Source organism: Drosophila persimilis, unplaced genomic scaffold, assembly GCF_003286085.1.
Source record: "Drosophila persimilis strain 14011-0111.01,24,50 unplaced genomic scaffold, DperRS2 tig00000191-arrow-pilon, whole genome shotgun sequence".
Lineage (NCBI taxonomy): Eukaryota > Metazoa > Arthropoda > Insecta > Diptera > Drosophilidae > Drosophila > Drosophila persimilis.
Genome location: NW_020825298.1, coordinates 7479127 through 7499054, shown reverse-complemented (window position 1 = coordinate 7499054; position 19928 = coordinate 7479127). Strand labels below are relative to the sequence as shown.

Here is a 19928-nt window from a genome sequence, read left to right as displayed (position 1 = left end):
TGCTAGTTTTGAAATGTAGCAGCGCTGGCCAGAGGCAAGGCAGCCAGTAACCAATATAGATCAGGAAATGTATTTATTTTTTGTTTCAGTAACTACCAGCCCGTATTTTTAGATTTTTCTTGATCATTATATCGGCTTATATAGGATTTCTATATAATTTCCATTCCTTCCTCTTTTCAACCGTCGGTAGGCTTTTCCTCAAAAAGGTTCGGCTAAAAAGGCATCGAAATTACATCTAAAGTACAAAAGTCCTTTTTGGGTAGGCATTATCTCTCATCGTTTTTGGGTTCTGTCCATTATAATTGAGCCGTTCGAAAGGACAGCTCCAACGGAACGGAAAATAAAGGTAAGCCCTGGACCCACTCCATCCATACAGCCATATGCATGCATCCACATCCTTTTAAAAACAATCAAACAAACACTAACATCCAGAGAACACACAAACACACACACTCGAAAAGCTCCTTCACAGGCCTCCTGCCAAAATGTAAGCGGACTTAAAAACACATCGTTTGCATTTGTCCCCACCTCGCACCTCGCCCCTCCCTCGTACCCCTATACCACTCGTATGTAACACACTCATCCATGCCCAGCACCGGCACTCCATTCACCACCCTCCCCTTCCCTGGCGTGGCCATGCTGCCATGCAACATCACCAAGCGGCACTTAAGTGACGCTCCAGCAGCCATCATTCCAACAGCAACAACTATCATTGTGAGAGAGTGCACGTGTGAGAGTGTGTGCTTTCTTATTCTTTTTCCATTTTTTTTATTTATTTTTTTTTGTTTTCTGTGACGCTTCTTGTGAATGTCTACAATATAAACATCATTTGCGATGTTCCTTTTGTTTAAGCCCCGATGATTTTGTTTACCTGAGCCTTAATGCTTCAAGCATTAAAAGAAGAAAGAGAAAAGCAAGCAGCAGGGCACGAAAGAGAAAGAGCAAAGAGAAGGCTGGATTTTTAGTCGGCGAGAGAGAAGCGAGCGAGAGAGCTTGATTGCCTTGGGAAGGTAGTGAGAGGAGAGAGTAAAGAGAGGCAGGCAATGAGCCGAAGAGCTTCCGAAATCAAAGAACAAACCCGAGAAATCAAAGAACAAACTCGAAAGAGCATGAAGTGCAAGCCAGAAACAAGGTTTATTTATAGAAGGTATGGCATTCGTAGATATTCGAGGAGCACGTTGTTTGTCTACTCAATGATTTTGAACCATCAAATGGTAACAACTAGGTTTTAAATACCCGTTGCTCTAGGACTAACTATATTCGAAAGGCAGGGCAGGTGTTCTAAGAGTCAAACAGCAACAGCGCCTTAAATTTTAATTTTTGTTGTGTGTTTCTGCACTCTAGGATGCACATAGGTATGTATGTATGTATTATCGTTTCGTTTTTCAGGCATAGATTGAGGATGAAACAGATTTTCACGATTTCCGTGGCCAGATAGTATGGCATTCAGTATGATGCCACAGGATAAGCTTAAACACCCCTTATGAGGATGTTATAGTCGTACTGGCATGTGTTCAAGTGCCATGCCGTACCTTACCAAAGGCCACCCTTGGGTGGGAGGCATTGCCAGCAAAAACAACACTCTACTAAACGCTGACTCTCCTCCCTTCTCGCACGCCTGCGCAGTGAATGAGGGAGAGCGCGCCCCAAAACTCGTGCCGTCTGGCTCTTCCACCAAAGCCAACGACGTCTAACGGCAGTTGAAATTGTAATGCCAACGGAAACGGCACGCGACTGGCGTCGTTCGCGTCGCGTGAATGAGTGGATGAACCAAACAACCAACAACAAATCGAAGCAAAAGTCGGAGCAGAAGAAGTTTGGATGTGTTCGATGCGTGTGTAGTACAGTGTAAATCATGTTTAAGCGAAACCGAATAAGCGAATCGCAAAAGCCAAAGATGAAATCAACAGCAACAAGAAATTGCCAGTCATAAAAAAAGGGTTTGTGTTTGTTATACCGTTAGCGTGTGCCCGTTGTTTCTGTGTGTGCGAGTGTGTGTGTGTGTTGTGCCAAAGAGAGACCTGCCCCCTACCACCCCGCTGACTGACAGCCAGCCCCCCGCGCCATTGTGCGTCGTCGGTCGCGTCGTACAATTAGAAGGCATTGCCAATCGATTTGTGTGAAAAGCCCAAAGCTAAAACTCAAAAGGTGGACAGCTCCAAAACAAAACGAAGTTAAGCCAAAAAAAGCGAAGAAAGAGGCAGGGGAAAAAGGTAGAAGGAGGAAGGAGCAGCAGAAAGAGAGCAAACAAAAAAAAAAAACGTCCTCGTAGAGGTTGTGGCAGGTGTAGTCTGAAAAATGAAGTTGAACCCAAGCCCAGACCCAAGTTGTTGCCTGTCATTCATGAAGGAAGCAAGGCAATACTACTCGTAGAAGAGCCAGCGGAATGGGCATGGGAAAGTGGAAGGAGGAAACAAGGAATGAGGGGAATAGGCCTGAGAAAGGGGGGGAGGGCTAGGGACAATATTAATGAAAGACGTTGCAAAAATGTCACGTTCCCCACTCAAATTGAAATAATAATGAAGGCATTGAAGAAATGTCACGGCGCCCCAGTAGAAGAACCTGACAGAAAGAGCAGGAGCAGGATGGCAGAGAGAGGTCCAAAGGAATTTGCATGCCTCGAACATAAAGTATGGAAAACATACATAAGTCGGATTACACGATAATGATTGCAAAAAGTATTCCTTGAAGATGGAGAAAATCACATAAAAATGTTGTAGGAAAAAGTTTCAAAGATCTTATTACACATAGTTTGAAACATTTCCCCAGAAAATGTACATGAATATTTTACAAATTCATTTGCAAGCCATTATAAGTAATGGTAGAAAAATATAACAAGTTCCATTAGAGATAATGATGTACTTTAAAAATTGAGAAAAATACATAAAATATTTAGGAGCAAAGTTGGTGGTATAATGATGTTAAGGATATAGCAGCTAAGTAAATAAACGATAGGTAGCTAAAAATGTCCCGGAATTTAAATGTAAATCGATCTTCAAAATTTTTTACAATGATAATCAGGAAGAATACTTAAGGAATACTTTGAAGATCTTAAGGCGTAGAAGAAATCTAAAGGAATACAATTATGATTTATAAGAAATATTCCTAAGGATAATAGGAAAATACTGGCACTTAAGTTTGACAATATTATTTTTATGATAATTAATTTTTAAAAATTACAACATCCAATAAAACCGTCGGATTGATGGAACTAGAATTTTAAATGACGATTTTGAATGATCATATTTGTAGATCTAGAATGAATCTCTAGCAGGAATTATGAAAGGATTCTTGTGCTAAAATCATGCCTTCAAAAAACAGCTTCCTTCTGCCTTTTACAGAATATAATTTCTTGTAGAATGAAATTTCTCTCTTAAGCACCGGCTATAAAAATACCATTTGAAAAGATGTCCCCCCAATCCCCAAGCAAAAACAGTCCCCAAATAAATTAATTTACAAGAAAGTTTTTACAAATAAAGCTGAAACGCAACATTATAATGACATAAAATATGACAAAAGATAACAACAGTCTACAGGCCAAAGGACCCCTGTGGTCCTGCCAAGAGTGGATCCTTGAAGATGTCCAGGCAGGCGTATAATTTGCCTAATAAAAGCACATAAAACCCTAAACAAATTCAACATAAATCTGGAGTTTATGCACAAGATGCTACAAGTGAATAAAACACGAGCTTAGAGCACAACTAAGTGACAGTGAGACAGTGACAGTGTGACAGCAAGACAGTGATAGTGGAAAGTGATGATAGTACAGTGAAGCAGCATATGCCCAATAAACAGATGGCCCATAACCATAAAGAGAAAGTGTTATGGCCATTACCATAGACGGGTGGTAGAGAGATACCCTTATTTTGGGGGCCCTGGCCTGGTTCAAATAACTTATGCCCATTGGCCCGAGCCGAAATCGCAATTTATGACGGGGGCCACAAAACTCTGGCAAGATGCTGGCAACTATTTAAAGAGCCATAAAATCTTTTGGCAAAGATATAAAGCAAACATTGTGTGTGGATGTGTGTGGGGAATACGTAGAGATATTGAGGATTGCATTCCGAGATCCCTGTCGTAAAAACGGAAGCTCGGCGGAATGCGGTGTCCAATCATTTGGGATTCTTATTAACTCCCAATTTTATTCCGCTTCAAATCCAAAAAGGAAACCAAAGTGCTTCCAGCCATAAACTTCCACAACTGTGGCAGCCACAAACAAAGGACGAACAGAAGGAGAAGGAGAAGCAGCAGCACCAGCCATGGCCTCTAGCATCTCCCGGAACGGCGGCTTCTGCGGTGCACTGCAACGTGCCCCGCCGCCCATGCCGCCGGGTCTAGCGCGACGCCTCAGCAGCCGCGAATGCTACGGCGTTGGCAAAGTGAAGGTCATGCTGCGGGTCTCCGACAGAGCCCCGGACAAGGACTCTAACGGGGAGCCCGAATTCATGGCTCTGGACAAGAAGAAGCGTCAGGTGACGCTCACCGATCCCCGGAATGTGTGTCCGCCCCCGCAGGCAGCCCAGGAGCGAGGACCCATGGTGGCAGCGCCCAAAATGTTTGCATTTGATAATCTCTTCACCGCAGAGGATAAACAGGTGAGAGAGTTTTATGGATTCTATGGGAAAAGTAGTAAAAACTTTTCAGAATATATCGAGAAACTTTCTGGGTGCGATAGAATAGTTTATTTGCTAGGTTTATGTTCTTAAAAAATCACTTTAATATTTGATTTGAGAATATTTTCACTACACGAGAATTAAACAAATGAAATTCAAGAGATTCGGACGGAGATCTCTTGGATACATATAACTTTTTAGGATAATTAATAGTAGATCGGTTCAAGATTTCAATGAATTTAATACTAAAAAAAATAGCGTTTAATAGGATCACAGAAAATAACTTTTGAAATTAGAAAAGGTTGAGTTTGAATAATACTTGGAAAATGTCGATAAGTTTACCGAAATGTGTACGTGTAGAAGATATGAAACTCTAAGGAATTTTAAGGAATAAAAGGGAAAGTATGTTAAGATCTCCTGGGAAGAAAATGATTAGGAAAAAGATTCAGTAGATGAAATGTTGATCCCAATTCGATAAAGATTTCAAATTAGCTCATTTTATATAACTTTAACTGATAAACATCAATCAGTAGACCGATTTTAGACCTAGAAAATAATTTAAAATAGTAAATGTAAAAAGTAAAATTAGAAAAAGCAAAGTTTATGATGAATTGAAAAAATGGCCCCATACGATGGCTCTATTAAAAATAGCAAAGAAAATGTAGACGTGTCACCCTCGTTAAAATAAAATTCAATTCTCATGTTAAAACACACCCAAAAAGTCACAAAACTATTGTCAGGAACACACAAAACTATTCTCACATCATAATCCATTATTTCCAGAGACCACATAAATCCATTCACGAGGTTTATGACCCGTAAAGTGCCATCACATCACTCATCTCTCATCAGACAATCCCTCAAACTACAATAAATACCCAATCGAATCGAATTAAAAGATATAATCTACCCTTCCTCCCGAATAGTTGTTGTTCTAATCAGCAATCGAATAATCGAATTAACCCCCAATCAGACCCCACATTAGGGGTACCCCATGCCATCCCTTATTGCGTTCTTTATTCACTTCCCCTTCACTCTCTTCCCCCGTTTCAGTCGGATGTGTGTGCATCGGCCCTCAGCGAAGTGATTCCCGCGGTACTGGAGGGCTCCGATGGCTGCCTGCTGGCGATGGGCTACCCCTCCACTGGCCAGCCCCACACGGTTTTGGGTGGCGATGTGGCCACTGGGGCTGGGGCTGCGACTGGGACTGGAACTGGAACTGGGTCTGTGGCGGCATGTTCTCTGGGAGCCGCCCCCTGTGCCATAGCCTGGCTCTACAAGGGCATCCAGGAGCGGCGGCAGAAGAGCGGAGCTCGATTCTCAGTGCGCGTTAGCGCTGTGGGCGTTAGTGCCACAAAACCGGATGCACTCTCCACGGATTTGCTCATCTCGCATGCGGCTGGTAAGCAGATGGATGGGGCACAAGGGGCACCAGAGGGTCACCCAGAGATAGTTGCTGTGGCATGGGTTTTCATGCCACCTGTTTGCTGCCAGCGAGTTGGGGGTGGGGCAAAATGAATGGACATTGAGGGGGCGTGTTGTAATGTTGCCCCTGGGCCATGGGCGAATGGCGAATGGCGATGATGATGATGACTGGGGTCGGGTCGTCGCGTCGTAACTGGCACAATTTGAATAAACTTAACCTGCGAACCAGTGTTCCTTCCAAATGCCCCATGCCAGCTCACCCACTTACCTCCCTCCCTCCCATTACCTCCCTCCTCTCGCCCTCTCTGGTTCTCCTGGTTCTCAGTCGTCCCCTGGCAGTGCTCATAGAATGTGGCGTTTATTCCAACATAAAAACCTAATGTCCTTTTCATTCACTCCCCATCTACCTCTCGGTCTCCGTCTCCGTCTCCGTCTTTGTCTTACTCTGGACTCCATCTTTAACTCCTGCTACTCCTGCTGCTGGAACTCCTGCTACTCCTACTCCGACTACACAGAATCTGACGACTCCCCGGGGATTTATTTGCGTGACGACTTCCTTGGCGGTCCAACGGAACTACGTGCACCCACCGCCGAGCGTGCGGCGCTCTTTCTCGACTCCGCTCTGGCCGGACGCTTAAAAAGTTCCGGTTCTACTTCCACGCCTGCAGGCGGGGGCACGGCCCCCTTGGAGTCCGCCCTCATCTTTACGCTGCATGTCTACCAGTACAGCCTGTCCCGCAAGGGGGGTGGTAAGTGTATACCTTATTGTTTGACGGGAATATGTGATACCCTTGCCAAAACAGAGAGAAAGGGGGTATGTTTTATAGCAGATGACTGAAGAATCTCCCCAGCTATAGAAAATTCGATACGAAGAAACCGATTGCCGTCTGTCCGTTGTTATTGAATATATACTATTTCCTTATTCCCGTAGTTTTTAAAGATATTTGGACACAGATTTCTCCTTTTTTGGTTCATGCTGTATATAAGATTGGAACCTCTAAGATTGGAATTCTAAATTATATAGTTTTCAGATGAATAGTTAAACATTAAAAAGTTGACTTTCATATTAGAGAGACTAAAGAATACATAAAAGTCGGGAACGTATCAAAAAGTGCACGACTTTGATCTGCGGTGTCAAGGCCAAGGGAGAAAAGTGATAAGGAAGAATCGATGTCTATGAGTCAAACGAGATTCAACAAAAAAAATGTCTAAAGACCCTCACTAGATGATTATGGCTTTTTGCAGATAAAAACCTTTAAAATTTGCAAGGGTATCAACAGCTTCGGTCACCGAATCTCTCTTATTTCTTTCTTATTGCCTTTTGTTGTGGGTTGCGGGGTTGTGTGGCGGAGTGGCGGCTGCTGTTGTTGTTGCTGTTGCCACTCAAGTGGCCCGCTAAATGCTTGACTGGCACTAGACGGGGAGGCAGCAGCACCATTAAAGTGTCGCATTTCCTACTCCAACACGAACACCAATCCTCACCCAATCCCCATTTCCACACTCAACCTCTGACTCCCCAATCGCCCTTTCTTTTTTCCTTGTGATTTACAGTGGCTGGCGGTCGGAGCCGTTTACATATCATCGACTTGGGCGGCTGTGCCAATCGCAGCGGGGGTCTGCCCCTGTCGGGGATCGGGAACATACTGCTGGCCATATTGTCGGGCCAGAGGCATCCGCCGCACAAGGACCACCCGCTGACGCCGCTGCTCAAGGACTGCCTGGCGCCCATCACCTGCCACGTGGCGATTGTGGCCCACGTCCTGCACGAGCAGAGCTACCAGGATGCCCTCTCCACCATTCAGATTGCCTCCCGCATTCATCGCCTGCGCCGCCGCAAGCATCGCGTCCCCATGCCCTTGGCCGTAGGCCTCGCACAAGGCCTCAGCGGCGGCGGCGGCTCCTCAGCCGGCTCCGGGGCGGATCCCTCCAGCTCTGAAATCTCCGCCGATACGGTCATCTATATGGGACCCAACGACGATGCCACCGACGGCGAACATCCGCCTGTGTATCTGCCATCGCTCAGTGCCGGCGACAATCGGGCGATAATGAGCAAGGCCCTCAAGGGTAGTGGCCTGGAGAAGCCGCCAACGCAGATGAAAGCGGGTCTGTCCAGTCCCATGATGATGAAGAAGGCAATGGCAGCAGCTGGGGAGAAGGGTAAGTAAATAAAATAGAAACCCAAAGACTAGAAGTAAGGATGGGAATGGTCGAAGAACGAGGACAATATGGCAATTTATGGGTGTTAAAACAAAAAAAAGGCTACACGCTGGGAAATATATGGGATCCGTAGATAGTATTTTACTGCTTTATGGTCTGAAGAATCTTTCAGCACCCGGTTTCATAGCTAATCCTTTGGTTTTCGACATTTTCCTCCTTTCACGCAGTCAAAAAGCTCCCCGGAAATAGTCCCATGGGCAGCCTCAAACGTCAAGCTGCAGCAGGAGCCTGTTCGTCGCCTCTGGTCCCACACGAACAGCAGCAACAGCAACAGCAGATTGCCCACGGATCGCCAATACCCATACCCCGACATATGGTCTCCAAGGGATCCAATGTGCCCTCGCCCAAAGGCTCTCCTCTACGTAGAGCGCATTCCGGAGCCCATGCCGGTGCACATCCGGGAGCAGCCTTGGAACAACTGGAAGCAGGCATGCGAAAGATCACGGAGGAGCAATGGATCGATGGACCACGAGTGTCCAGAGCCAAAGTGGCGGAGGCACGGCACCTGATGCGCGAAGTGAATCACGTGAAGCAGTGCGAGACGTGGGTGGATGGACCCAAGTCCCTGTCGTGTCGGTCCCTCACGGCCGGTAATCTCCCAGCGGCTGGGGCTCAGACGCAGGGCTATGGCTTCATGGACTCGCACAAGAAGACCATGATCCGGCAGTGGGTGGAGACTCAAACGTCGCAAGTCTTCCAGAGTCCGGCCACGGTGTCGGCCAGCAATTCCCCCACGGCCCTGCATTGGAAGCTGTCGCAGCTGAAGCAGAAATCATTGGATCTGCCCGAGAGACCTGCATTCCTTCCCGAACAACAATCGATGGATCTTCCACAGCAGTGCTTCGAGAGCCAGCCCCTCCTCGGCCAGGACATGTCACTGCCGCCGGATGGCGATGAGGATCAGGATAGCGGTCCCTCGGAAGTGCCTCCCGCTCTGCCGCTGTTCGACGACCCTTTGGGCTCCAGGGACATCTCACACGACAGCCTGCATCGCATGCTCTCGCGGCATGTCTCCAGGGAACAGCTTCACGAGGCCGATCTGGTGGCCAGTCGTGCCTCCTCCTCGCATCATCAGCATCAACATCATCGCCCCTCCTCACAGCGCAGCATCGACTGTGGGCTGCAGGTCACCGAGGAGGAGATAGCCCGCACCATGGCCCGGGAACAGGAGCATTCAATGCATCCGCTTTCGGCTCTGAGCCACTGCGACAATCTCTCCTTTGTGTCCAGCTTCAATATGGCCTGTGAATCCTTCAGCGAGTGCGGAGAGAGAGCAAGGTAAGTGGGATTCTTCTATCTAAAGCATATTTCCAAAGTACAGCGTTTTGCAATGTGTCGAGGGGACTCGCAAAGCTATCCTTTCAGCTCCAATCATGAATCAATAATCCCTCTGCTAGACAGACACTAATATCCCCTTCCCGTTCGCTCTTCTTTCTGCTCTCTCCAGACATCAGTTCGATCAACTGGCCCGCCTCCATGAGATCTTCACCTCCCAATTGGCCATGGCCGAGGTCACGCCCTCCGCCGCGCTCTTCCGCACGGACGTGAGCAGTGTGTTCAGCGAGCCCGTGTTCCGGTTCAATGTGGGCCAGAGTAGCGTCTGCAGCGAGCCCGCCTACCGCCTGACGCCGAGTCCGCCCAAGCAGCCGTCGCACAGCCCCAGCCAGGGATCGCTGCCGAGTCTCAATGGCATCATGGAGATTGCCGGGATGGATGATTACGCTTTGTTGCGACAGCCGGATGGCGCCTCCGATCCGAGTCTGCCCAAAAGCGAGAAGCGTTTCGCCCCACAGCACGACGACATCTGCGAGCTGGACGAGAAGGCCATGGCAGCGGCGGTGGGCAAGAGGAACTCCCTGGAGGATGCCCAGCATAAGCTCAATGAGATCACGAACATACTGCCACTGGCGGCGCAGTCGAGGCTGCCACTGCTGCCGCTGAACACCAGCTCCGAGGCGTACGACAGCGGCCATGACTCCAACTCCACGCCGCGTACCTCGAAGCATTCGGGCATCTCGCGGCGGGCGGAGAGCGGCTACCACAGTGTGGCCACCGTGCGGGACTCTGACGAGAGCAGCTTCGCCTCGGGCATGTCCAAGGGTCAGCGGCATCGCATCACCATATCAGGCGGCGGAGGAGGAGGTTGCGGAGCAGGTGGTGGGGGTTCCGCCACGGGCAACTATCAGCGGCATAGCCATGGCGTCGGCGGCCACAAGAAGCATCGGCACCGCCATGAGGGCAACGGCGGCGGCAACAAGGGCCTCTGCAATTGGCTTCTAACTCCCTTCTCCTGCACATATCCAGAGACTGAGGGTGAGATCAGTGACTTCTAGGCAGCAACAGCGGGAGCAGGAGGAACAGGAGGATGAGGAGCTTCAGTCCAAACACCCACCAAAAGGAAACCAGAGCTAAGTCCAGCATTCAAATGGCCAAAACAGAGAACAAAATAAGAAACAAAAATATCATAAACATTTAGGACAAGATTAGGGTGAGAATCAGAATAAGGATCGAGAGGATCACTTAAGTGAAAGTAGAAGAAGAGACACAGCCTTTGGTGGATCTTTTGATAGCGACTGATTAACTTTTACTAGGCGACGGCTGCCACCACAAGACAACAACAAAGACACACACAATTTTTAAGTAATCTAATAACTAACCCAACAACTACCCTAATAATAAAAATAATAATAATAATACGATAAACACATCATAACTACTGTATAGTGCGTTTCGCAGCTATAAGGCAGGTGAAATGGTTTTCGAAGTGAAAAGCTTTGCATGGGATATTTTTGAATTGTTTGGTGTATGAAAGCAAAGATTCGGTTATGCAGCAGCGCACATTGGTTTGTGTTCCGTTTTTGCCAGGAGTCTGCCACATCCACGTGCTTCAGCTTGGTGGCCAGTTGGTAGTGCAACAATCCCAATTATATATCGAATTTTTTCACGCATGATTCCCTTGAAAGAATCTCCTCAACTGATCTTAATCATATCAATCTACCCAAAAGATTTTATTATTTTAACGAGTTTAAGATTAAATATGAATGAAAGATATAGAAAAATTGTATCTAAATCGATGTGCAATATTAATAGATATTTCGTTGGAACCAATAAGCGGAAACTGAGGAAACTAAGACTTAGGGAAACTACAAAGGAACGTCCTAATATTCCAAAAACCATCTTCAGTTCAATTTGATAAAACTAAAAGAAAATATTGGAAATTAATGGATTTTTAGGAAGATATCAGCAAGGGCACTAGATGGGAGTCATGCATGTATATTGGAAAAACTTGGAAAATTTGGAAAGAAATACTGATGTCTTTCAAGGCCAAAATTTGGCTTGGCCTTTCTCAAAGACCTGAAAGAATATTTGCAGATATTATACAATATGAATCTGTAAAAATATGCAAATAGCAGCCATACAAGTCTTCCATTTAATTACCATTTCAAAGTCATTTCCATAATCTTCAGCTGTCTCATAGTTGGGCAACGCACTGTACAATATATGCGCTATAAATCAATCGAATCAATCAATCGAATCATTCCATCACTCACTCAATCACTCACTCACTACATACACGCATAAGTTCAAACGGGGCTTTAAAGAGTATCTTAAGTTGCCAGCTAGCATAATGGGGTACATCATATATTATTGGGGGGTTGGGAACCAGACAGAAAGAAGCCTAGAATAGAGATCCCAAGACCGCGAGTATCCCAAAGTTGTATCTATTAAAGAATTAAACATAAAATATACATACAATATATACATATACATAATCAGGCTACAATCACTACGACTTTACAATGCAGAGATAAATCTATATACATACAACATCTACAATATATATATATATATATATACATACACGATATATCATATATATGTATAGCTATTTATTATTGTTTTAGTCTTGGGTTATCAGATATCGCATAAGTATTGCTAAATGTTGAATGTTTGCTTATTCAAACGATGTATTGCCAATTATAAGTTACAACAAAATGTTTAAATTAATTGTTAGTTAGCTAAAGTTATACACACATCTACTACTACTTAAACCAAACCAAAACAAACCAAACCAAAAAAAGGAAGAAACGGACTATAAGGTAGTGAAGAAAGATAAAGAAAGGTTTTTGCGGACAAGTAGACAAATGTTAAACATACAATTTTGTTGCCATTTTTGCCTAAAAAAACTATGTTACAAAACGAACAAAAAACACAAAAAAAACAATGAAGAAACATGAGGAAATTCAACAAAAAATAAATCAATATATATAGTATATATTTATCAGAGATATAGATATTCTATAAGCGATTGGACGGTTGGAATTTTAAGGAACAAAGCCCTAATGCATATTCTATAAATACACAAAAATTATACATATTATAATATATATATACATCACATACATATATGCGTAAAAAGCGTTTGAAGTACGCCTCAAAGTATGCAGCACTTCCGGGTATATCTAGCTAAATTCTTCATTTCTTGGGGATCATAAATAATATCTTTCAAATGCCTTGATTTTTTTAGTCAGCCATTCAACATCATACCATATGTATCTATATCGTACATCGTACATCCAACGAAAAATGTCTAACACTAATTATATTGCATTATCCATTATCCATTATCCATACGATTATTATTCCACTTATCGAGCGTACATAATTAATCACTGAAAAAAATCCCCCAAAAACACATATGTAACTCAGCCACTCGCTATGCTTTCACACATTTTATACGATATAATCACCTAATGGAAGTTTCCCTTCAGCAAAACCTACCTTCTTTCAAAACCCAAATTGCAATTTGCAGCCTGCCACACACACACTCACTCACACATGCAACATGCAACATATATAGAAATATGATGGAGTCGTCGACTTCGGCGCTGAATACAGACTAATTATTTTTTATAATATAAACAAATTGACAGCTGGTTTTATTGCTAACTCGGTGGAAGGCTGGAAGGGTGGGTACTGCCACATGAAAGTGAATTGGGGACGGGGATACTACATGTGGCACGGCATGGCATGGTATGGTATGGTATGGGTAGATGGTTATTTTTGTTGTGCCTCAGTTGGCCAAATAAAGTTGACGTTTTATAGATAGAGACATGTGCGATGCGATGCGATACAGGGAGAGAACTGCCAAACATTGAAGCGGCACTCACAGTCGTAGATCTGAAGCAAGGAGCGCGTGCTGTGGCACCAGCACGCCCCCAAACCTCTCTGTGGCACAACAGATGATGGGAACGTGCGCTGAAGGGGAAAATGTCGAACAATAAAACACGAAAAGGAGAGCAGTGCTCTTACAAAGTCGCCAAAATGTATACCCTAACCAAAGGGATATAAACGTAAGTATGGGAATTGTTTAGAGGAAGAAAAATCCAATATATCATGTTGCTTTCAAATAGTTAGATATTGAGAGATAGACATAGATAGAGTTAGATATAACTCGAAAGCACAATGAGTCGGTTGGCTTAGATCGTTAAAACAACGACGTCGATTCGTCGTTCGGTTTGGTTCAAGACGGATGAAGTCAGATTGAAGAACTAGAATCCAAGACGATGTGCAAATACCAAGTGAGTGCTAGGTGCAGACTAGTCAAGGGTAGGCGGGCCGAAGCCGAATTACCCGTCCCCTAATGCAAGTGAGTATTTGACTAGATCGTATGACAGATCGAAACAGCAAGAGCGAAAGCTTCCCCACATGTGCTCTCTTTCGGAGACCTATCAGTCGTTTGTCGCGGAAAGAGGATGTGTAGCACACGATTATTTCTTTATGTTTTTCTTCATTGTAGCAATTACAAGCGAAAAGAGCAGTACGTAAAACGTTTGCGATCTCTTTTCAGCGCTGGTTTCTCTGAGAGCCGAGTGAGCGAGTTGGACAAGTGGATGGTCCCCACCACAAAGGACGACACCACCTTTAAGTAATTTCATTATGGGATGCTGCCGTGCGCGAGAATATATACATATATAGGTATGGGCAGTATTTATATATGGGCAGTGCCAATGACGAGCTACTGTCGCACCACTGACTACAATCTATAAATTATTGACTAATATTGGACCCAGCAGGACCCAGCATTTCTTGGAGTAAGTATTGGGATATTCGGAGTAGAAATTTATTTTCTTTAGTATGACAACTGCTAGATGAAAGTTGCATGAAAGTCATAAAGTAAACGATTTCAACGAACTAAATTCTTAGCCGTTGCTTTTTGTGAAGTGTCTGAAGAAAAAACAAGTGATTCCAATCCAAGAACACAGCAAACCACCAAAAAACCTATCCAACATTTGCAACAATTTAGGCAACAAGAGGATTCTCAAGGAATTTAGATTCTAGCAGCATCCAAATGTATCACCAAATCCCCACATACCCTTCCTCTCCGTAGAGTACAAGCAATAAAATGTGTTGGCACCTTCTGGCAAATGCCGCGCGTTCTACAATGCGAAAAACTCGTATAAGTAAAGTTCTATCGCCAACCACCCCCCTGGCCCAACCCCAACCCCGACCCCAGCACATCCTTCACTTTTCCCATCACCTACAGGACCCCGGACCCCCGTCCATATTCCGCTCCCCACCTCCCCACTCCTGCCACTTTCCCTGCAGCGATTTTTCTTGTTTGCTGCCTCCGTTCGGTGCGTCTTCGTCTTTTGTCTGCCGCCGCCGCCCTTTTCGTGTTCCTTGCCTCGCAAACGTCGCCATTTTTTTGCGTCCCCAGCTCCTGTTCCCGAGGACTCTCTCGCTCCGATACGCTTTTTTGTTGTACTTTTTACAACCCTCTTATCGGGAAAACTTTAAATTTTCGCATTCGCAATTCGCAGTCACAAATGCAAATGCCGCCCCGCCCACACGGGAGCAGGGAGTGGGAGTGGGAGAGTCCCACGATCCCCGCCCCCTGCCCCCGCAGTCTCTCAAAGGACCTGCCTCCTTTGATGTGTATGTGTGTGTGTGTGTGTGTGTGGCCTCCTCCTTGGGAGTCTGCTCGCCATATGTTGCCAATTGAGGCTAAAATCGAAAAGCCGTCTACGCTATGGAATTGTTTATGACCCCAGCGGATTGAGGACATTCGAGGGACGATTCTCTCTATAGCTCCTCCCTCCTCTCTAGCCTTTTCCCCACTTCTTCTCATTTCCCCTGCTCTCTTTTTCCTGGCGACTTTTTCCTAGTTTTTCCCCAACATTTTCTGTCTCAATTTTTCCTGCTGTCGCCTTTTAATTATGGCTCGCAAATTATTTTCGAATTTTTCCATCATACTGCGGAAATAAATGTTGACTGCAATTTCCCGAAGTCCCTCCCCCCTCCGTCGCACTCCAGGCCCAATTCCAAACAGGATGGAAAAGGATTCGAACCATTTCTGGTTTTTCTTTTTGCACTTTTTTTCAGGTGTTTTTCCTTCTCTCTGCGTGTGTGTGTGTGTGTGTTTTTTCCGACCAGGTAGCAGCAAGAGTTGCAAGAGAGTCCACTGTTTGACGGTGCGGGAGGGAGGAGTGCTACGTGGCAGGAGCCGCAGATCCATTTGTAGGAGGAACAGGACGGAGTAGGAGTTCCATTTGGAAGAGGAGCAGGAGAGGCAGTCGAAGCACGAGTTCGGAGCTGGAATTCCATTTGGAGGTGGACTGTGCTTGTTGCTGTTTTGTGACCTAAAAAAAAATATTCACACTCACTTCACTTGTCAAGTTGAATAAAGCAAAATGCTGCCCCCCAAAGGAGGGGGCAATACAAAAACTAAAAAAAGGGCATACAAAATGCATAGAGAAACATCTATATAGATCATACAGTGCAGATCATAGATATAAGGCTCAACAAAGCACGTTCCAATGGAGATGGAAATGATTCTAGATCATAAAATATTATGTGTACGGAAATTCAGGAAAAAGAACGGAAATTGATACCAAGAAAGATTCTTTCCACAAGAAGTTTCCCATAAAGATTGGTTCTAGACAGCGGTCCGGTAATAACCATTTAGACAACAATTTGTAAGAAGAAGCCTTGAAAGTTTTGTGGCTTTCCCATTTGTAGCCGATGCCAGATGACAGTAAGAAATTTATATACTTTTCCTGTGCAAAGGTAATCGAAAAAGAACGATCCGAGTCACCACTATTCTTAATGAAAATCTCTTATTAATCCAAAGAGTTGTTTCTATTTAGTCAGAAACAGACGGGAAAATGTTCCAAAAAAAGACCGTTCAAAAGGATTATTATTCCGATAGAGGTATAGAAAATCCATACAATAGACTGGTGAACACGATTGTACTACCTGCTATTAAAAATATGCCCCTTGATCGAAAAAAAGAAACTTTTAACAGTTTCCCATACCGGGAATTGAACCCGGGCCTCCCGGGTGAGAGCCGGGTATCCTAACCACTAGACAATATGGGATGTGACGAAAACTGTGCCAAATGGCTTAAATGACATAGGAGACTATAGATCCTCGATCTGAAAAATCTATAAAACTTTTCAACATTCAATGTGTTATTTCGATTCCTCACTTCTTTAGAAATAAGTATTGTACAGCCGCTTTGGACTAAAACTGTATGTAAAAATAGATTTTCCTTGAAGCACGAACAAAAAACATGAAAAAAAAAACTTTTGACAGTTTCCCATACCGGGAATTGAACCCGGGCCTCCCGGGTGAGAGCCGGGTATCCTAACCACTAGACAATATGGGATGTGATGGAACGCATGTCAAATTCGTTAAATGACTTGGGAAACTACAGATCATCAATCTGTATAGATCTATCTATAAAACATTTAATTTAACATTTTTCCAGATCTAAAATTTAATCCTAACTTTTAACATTCACATTTTGTTTAATTTAGCCAAACCGTCGTTTGGCCACAACCGATTTGGATTGGTTGGAAGACGACGGGCACTTTTATTTCTTTATCACCGTAAGCGAGCTAGGAGTTCCCCCATGGGCAGCTCCACGTCCAGGTGGCAGTCCTTGAGGTCTTCTCATTCATTCAATATCTACTCACTTCCTTACGAATCAGTATTGTGCAACCGCTGTGTATAATTTTAGATTTTGGACAAAAACTATATATACGTATACTTATTTTCATACTGTAAAAATAGATTTTCCTTGAGGCACGATACAAAAATATGAAAAAAGAAACTTTTGACAAGTTTCCCATACCGGGAATTGAACCCGGGCCTCCCGGGTGAGAGCCGGGTATCCTAACCACTAGACAATATGGGAGATGGAATTTGCCACGTCAAGTAACTTGATGAACTTAGTGGCATATAGAAACTCTTTTGTCTGATTAATCTGGTTAAACTTTCAACGATTCTATATATAATGTTAAACTATTAATAAATCGCCTTTTCCAGTCCTAATACAAAGAATGGTGCTAAGAGGATTGTTTATAGAATTTCAGTTTCTGTGTATTTATAGATTGAATTATAATATTTTCAATTCCATTCCAAAATTATAGTTTCCACAATCGACACAACTTTTGCTCCGCACTGTACACCCGCATGCACTTTAGGGACATTTGTGGAGTAGTGGGGGGTTGTGAGGGGTTGTGGGCTGTGCGGTGCACTCATTAAAATCTGTCCCGTTTGCAATTAGAGTTTGTCATTTGACTGGCAGCGTGAAAATACATAAAATATACGTATATGTACATTAATATAACAACGAAATCAGCGGGCAATGGGGAATTTTCATATCAGCGCGGAGAGGAGAGGAATGGGAATTTGGGGTATTGACAGCTTTTCTCACTCGGAGGCAGGCTCTGACACGGTTTTGATTGCATTCATAATATCTGCACTTCGTTCATTTGCAATTTCAATTATCGAAGCGATCACCGCGCGGGTTTTAATGGGAATTTGAGTGCTGGAAATTGGTCGGTGTCGACGTAGTAGAAAATGAGGAAGAAGTAGAATAAAATATCTGATTATCTAGAAGATTCATCTGCAAACTAGACTTCCACCCAAGATATAAAAATTTATATTTAATTTCTATTCCTTTTTATATAAATTATTATCAAAAACCTTTTAAACTTTTCTAATATGGAAATTACTATAATTTTTCTAAAAATAACGCTCTAAAATATTATAGTAGTATAGATGATACGCATAGTCCGAACCTACATACATACATATGTATGTACATATTACGTTCTATATGTTCTCGTTTAAAAGTTGAAAAGTAAAAAAGACTATGCTAATGGAAATGGTTAAGGTTTGGGGCTTATTTTAAAGCTCTAATAATATATGTATATATCATTCCATAGATAACGCATACATTTCATCAAAAGCACTTGGAATTTCACAGCAAGTACTTAACGATTGAGACCGTATCCAAGTACAATTGCTTTGTTATCCAGTCCCGTATCAATTGATAAGAACCTCCCGCTGGTAGATAGAGCGATGAATCAGCGATGAAATGGCTTTGCGTCTCAATGGGAGGAACGGCGGCTAAGGGGTGTACGAGTACGACTAAGGGGTGGTACGATTGAGGATGGTGCACTTATTGCGCATCGGTAATCGCCAATATATCATTATAATGTGTGTGTGTGACACACCAGAGAAGCCATAGAAGTGGCCTCCTTATTGGAGGATAGGGATAGGGGGAGGATATGGAGTGTTGTGGCAATTACAAAAAACATGAGCAAACATGAACAGCAATTGAAAAGCCGACAAATGAAATTTAATACAGGAAAAAAAAGCCAAAGTCGAATTCATGGAAAATTAAATGCAGAAACCCTTGAAGCGTAGGACGAGGCGACCGCAAGTTGTAAGCCTCGTTAACCCCTCCAGAAACAGGATTACTCACTTGGCCTCTAGGGCCTTACCGAGCAGGTGAAAGAACAGGGCCGTGCCGCATATCTGCAGATCCTCGCCAGCTTCCTCTTGCATGCTGTCCATCAGCACACCGCCGTACTGGACGGCAACCATCACTAGCATCATGCGGATATAGGCGAAGTTCCGCTCCATCATGCCCAGAAATCCCAGGGACACAATGTTACCCAGAATCGTGAGATTGCGCAGGCTGTCGCTCGTGTGGCAGTCCTCGCGATCCTTAAAAAGGCTACAGCACAGATCTAAGCTTAGGGGCAGCACAAAACAGGCATGGCCCAGGGTCACGGCACTCGTCAGTCCCGTGGATAGTGTGTATAGCTCCATGTTGACCAACGGTAGGGGAGCCAGCACCAGGCACCCGTGGCACACGTCACGCAACTTTTGGCACTCATGCGGCTGGCCGCTGGCGAAGATCACACGGAGCAGGCCGAGTCCTGCCACCACAGCGCCCACCGCACAGGCCGCATAGGCGTAGGGGTGCTCCTCTGGCCGCAAGTTCTGGACAGCCCTCAGAGCCGTGGTCAGGAGTAGGCTATTGTACAGACATCGTGCACAGCGACCCGAAGCGGGTTCGCCCATCACCAACTCGAATTTTGACGTTTTTTTCCCCCCTTTTACAATGAGATGAAATTTAAATGAATGATTGCTGGGGGAACTTACATGTGTTTTGTAGAATTTACACGCGAACATACAAAACCGCACTTTGTACTGCGATGAACGATGATATTTTCGAGGATTTAAACACTTTTTATTTCAAACAAACCGAAAAACGCGGAGCAGCAAGGAAATGGCGCGTGATTTGTTTACTTTCCTGGCTCGCTTCCCATTCTCATCCGATCTGGGAGGCACTTACATGTGTTCTGTTAA

At 44.4% G+C, this 19928-nt stretch overlaps 2 protein-coding genes and 3 non-coding genes across 5 annotated transcripts; 1 reads left to right on the top strand and 4 right to left on the bottom strand.

Moving 5' to 3' along the window:
• The first annotated feature begins 1800 nt into the window (after positions 1-1800).
• Positions 1801-11621, top strand: LOC6589188 (kinesin-like protein GA13060). Its single transcript, XM_026988645.1, has 7 exons — positions 1801-1940; positions 4166-4595; positions 5667-6015; positions 6554-6787; positions 7590-8195; positions 8423-9533; positions 9703-11621. Exons 2-7 carry the CDS (start codon positions 4260-4262, stop codon positions 10586-10588), a joined length of 3522 nt encoding a protein of 1173 aa, XP_026844446.1. The 5' UTR covers positions 1801-1940; positions 4166-4259; the 3' UTR covers positions 10589-11621.
• Positions 11622-16564: 4943 nt separating this feature from the next.
• Trnae-cuc lies at positions 16565-16636 on the bottom strand. Its single transcript has one exon. It is a non-coding gene; the product is annotated as a tRNA-Glu (tRNA).
• Positions 16637-16854: 218 nt separating this feature from the next.
• On the bottom strand, positions 16855-16926 carry Trnae-cuc. The gene has a single exon. It is a non-coding gene; the product is annotated as a tRNA-Glu (tRNA).
• Positions 16927-17385: 459 nt separating this feature from the next.
• On the bottom strand, positions 17386-17457 carry Trnae-cuc. The gene has a single exon. It is a non-coding gene; the product is annotated as a tRNA-Glu (tRNA).
• Positions 17458-18872: 1415 nt separating this feature from the next.
• LOC6589192 lies at positions 18873-19663 on the bottom strand. The gene has a single exon (XM_002014977.2). It carries the CDS (start codon positions 19638-19640, stop codon positions 19032-19034), a length of 609 nt encoding a protein of 202 aa, XP_002015013.1. The 5' UTR covers positions 19641-19663; the 3' UTR covers positions 18873-19031.
• Positions 19664-19928: the final 265 nt, after the last annotated feature.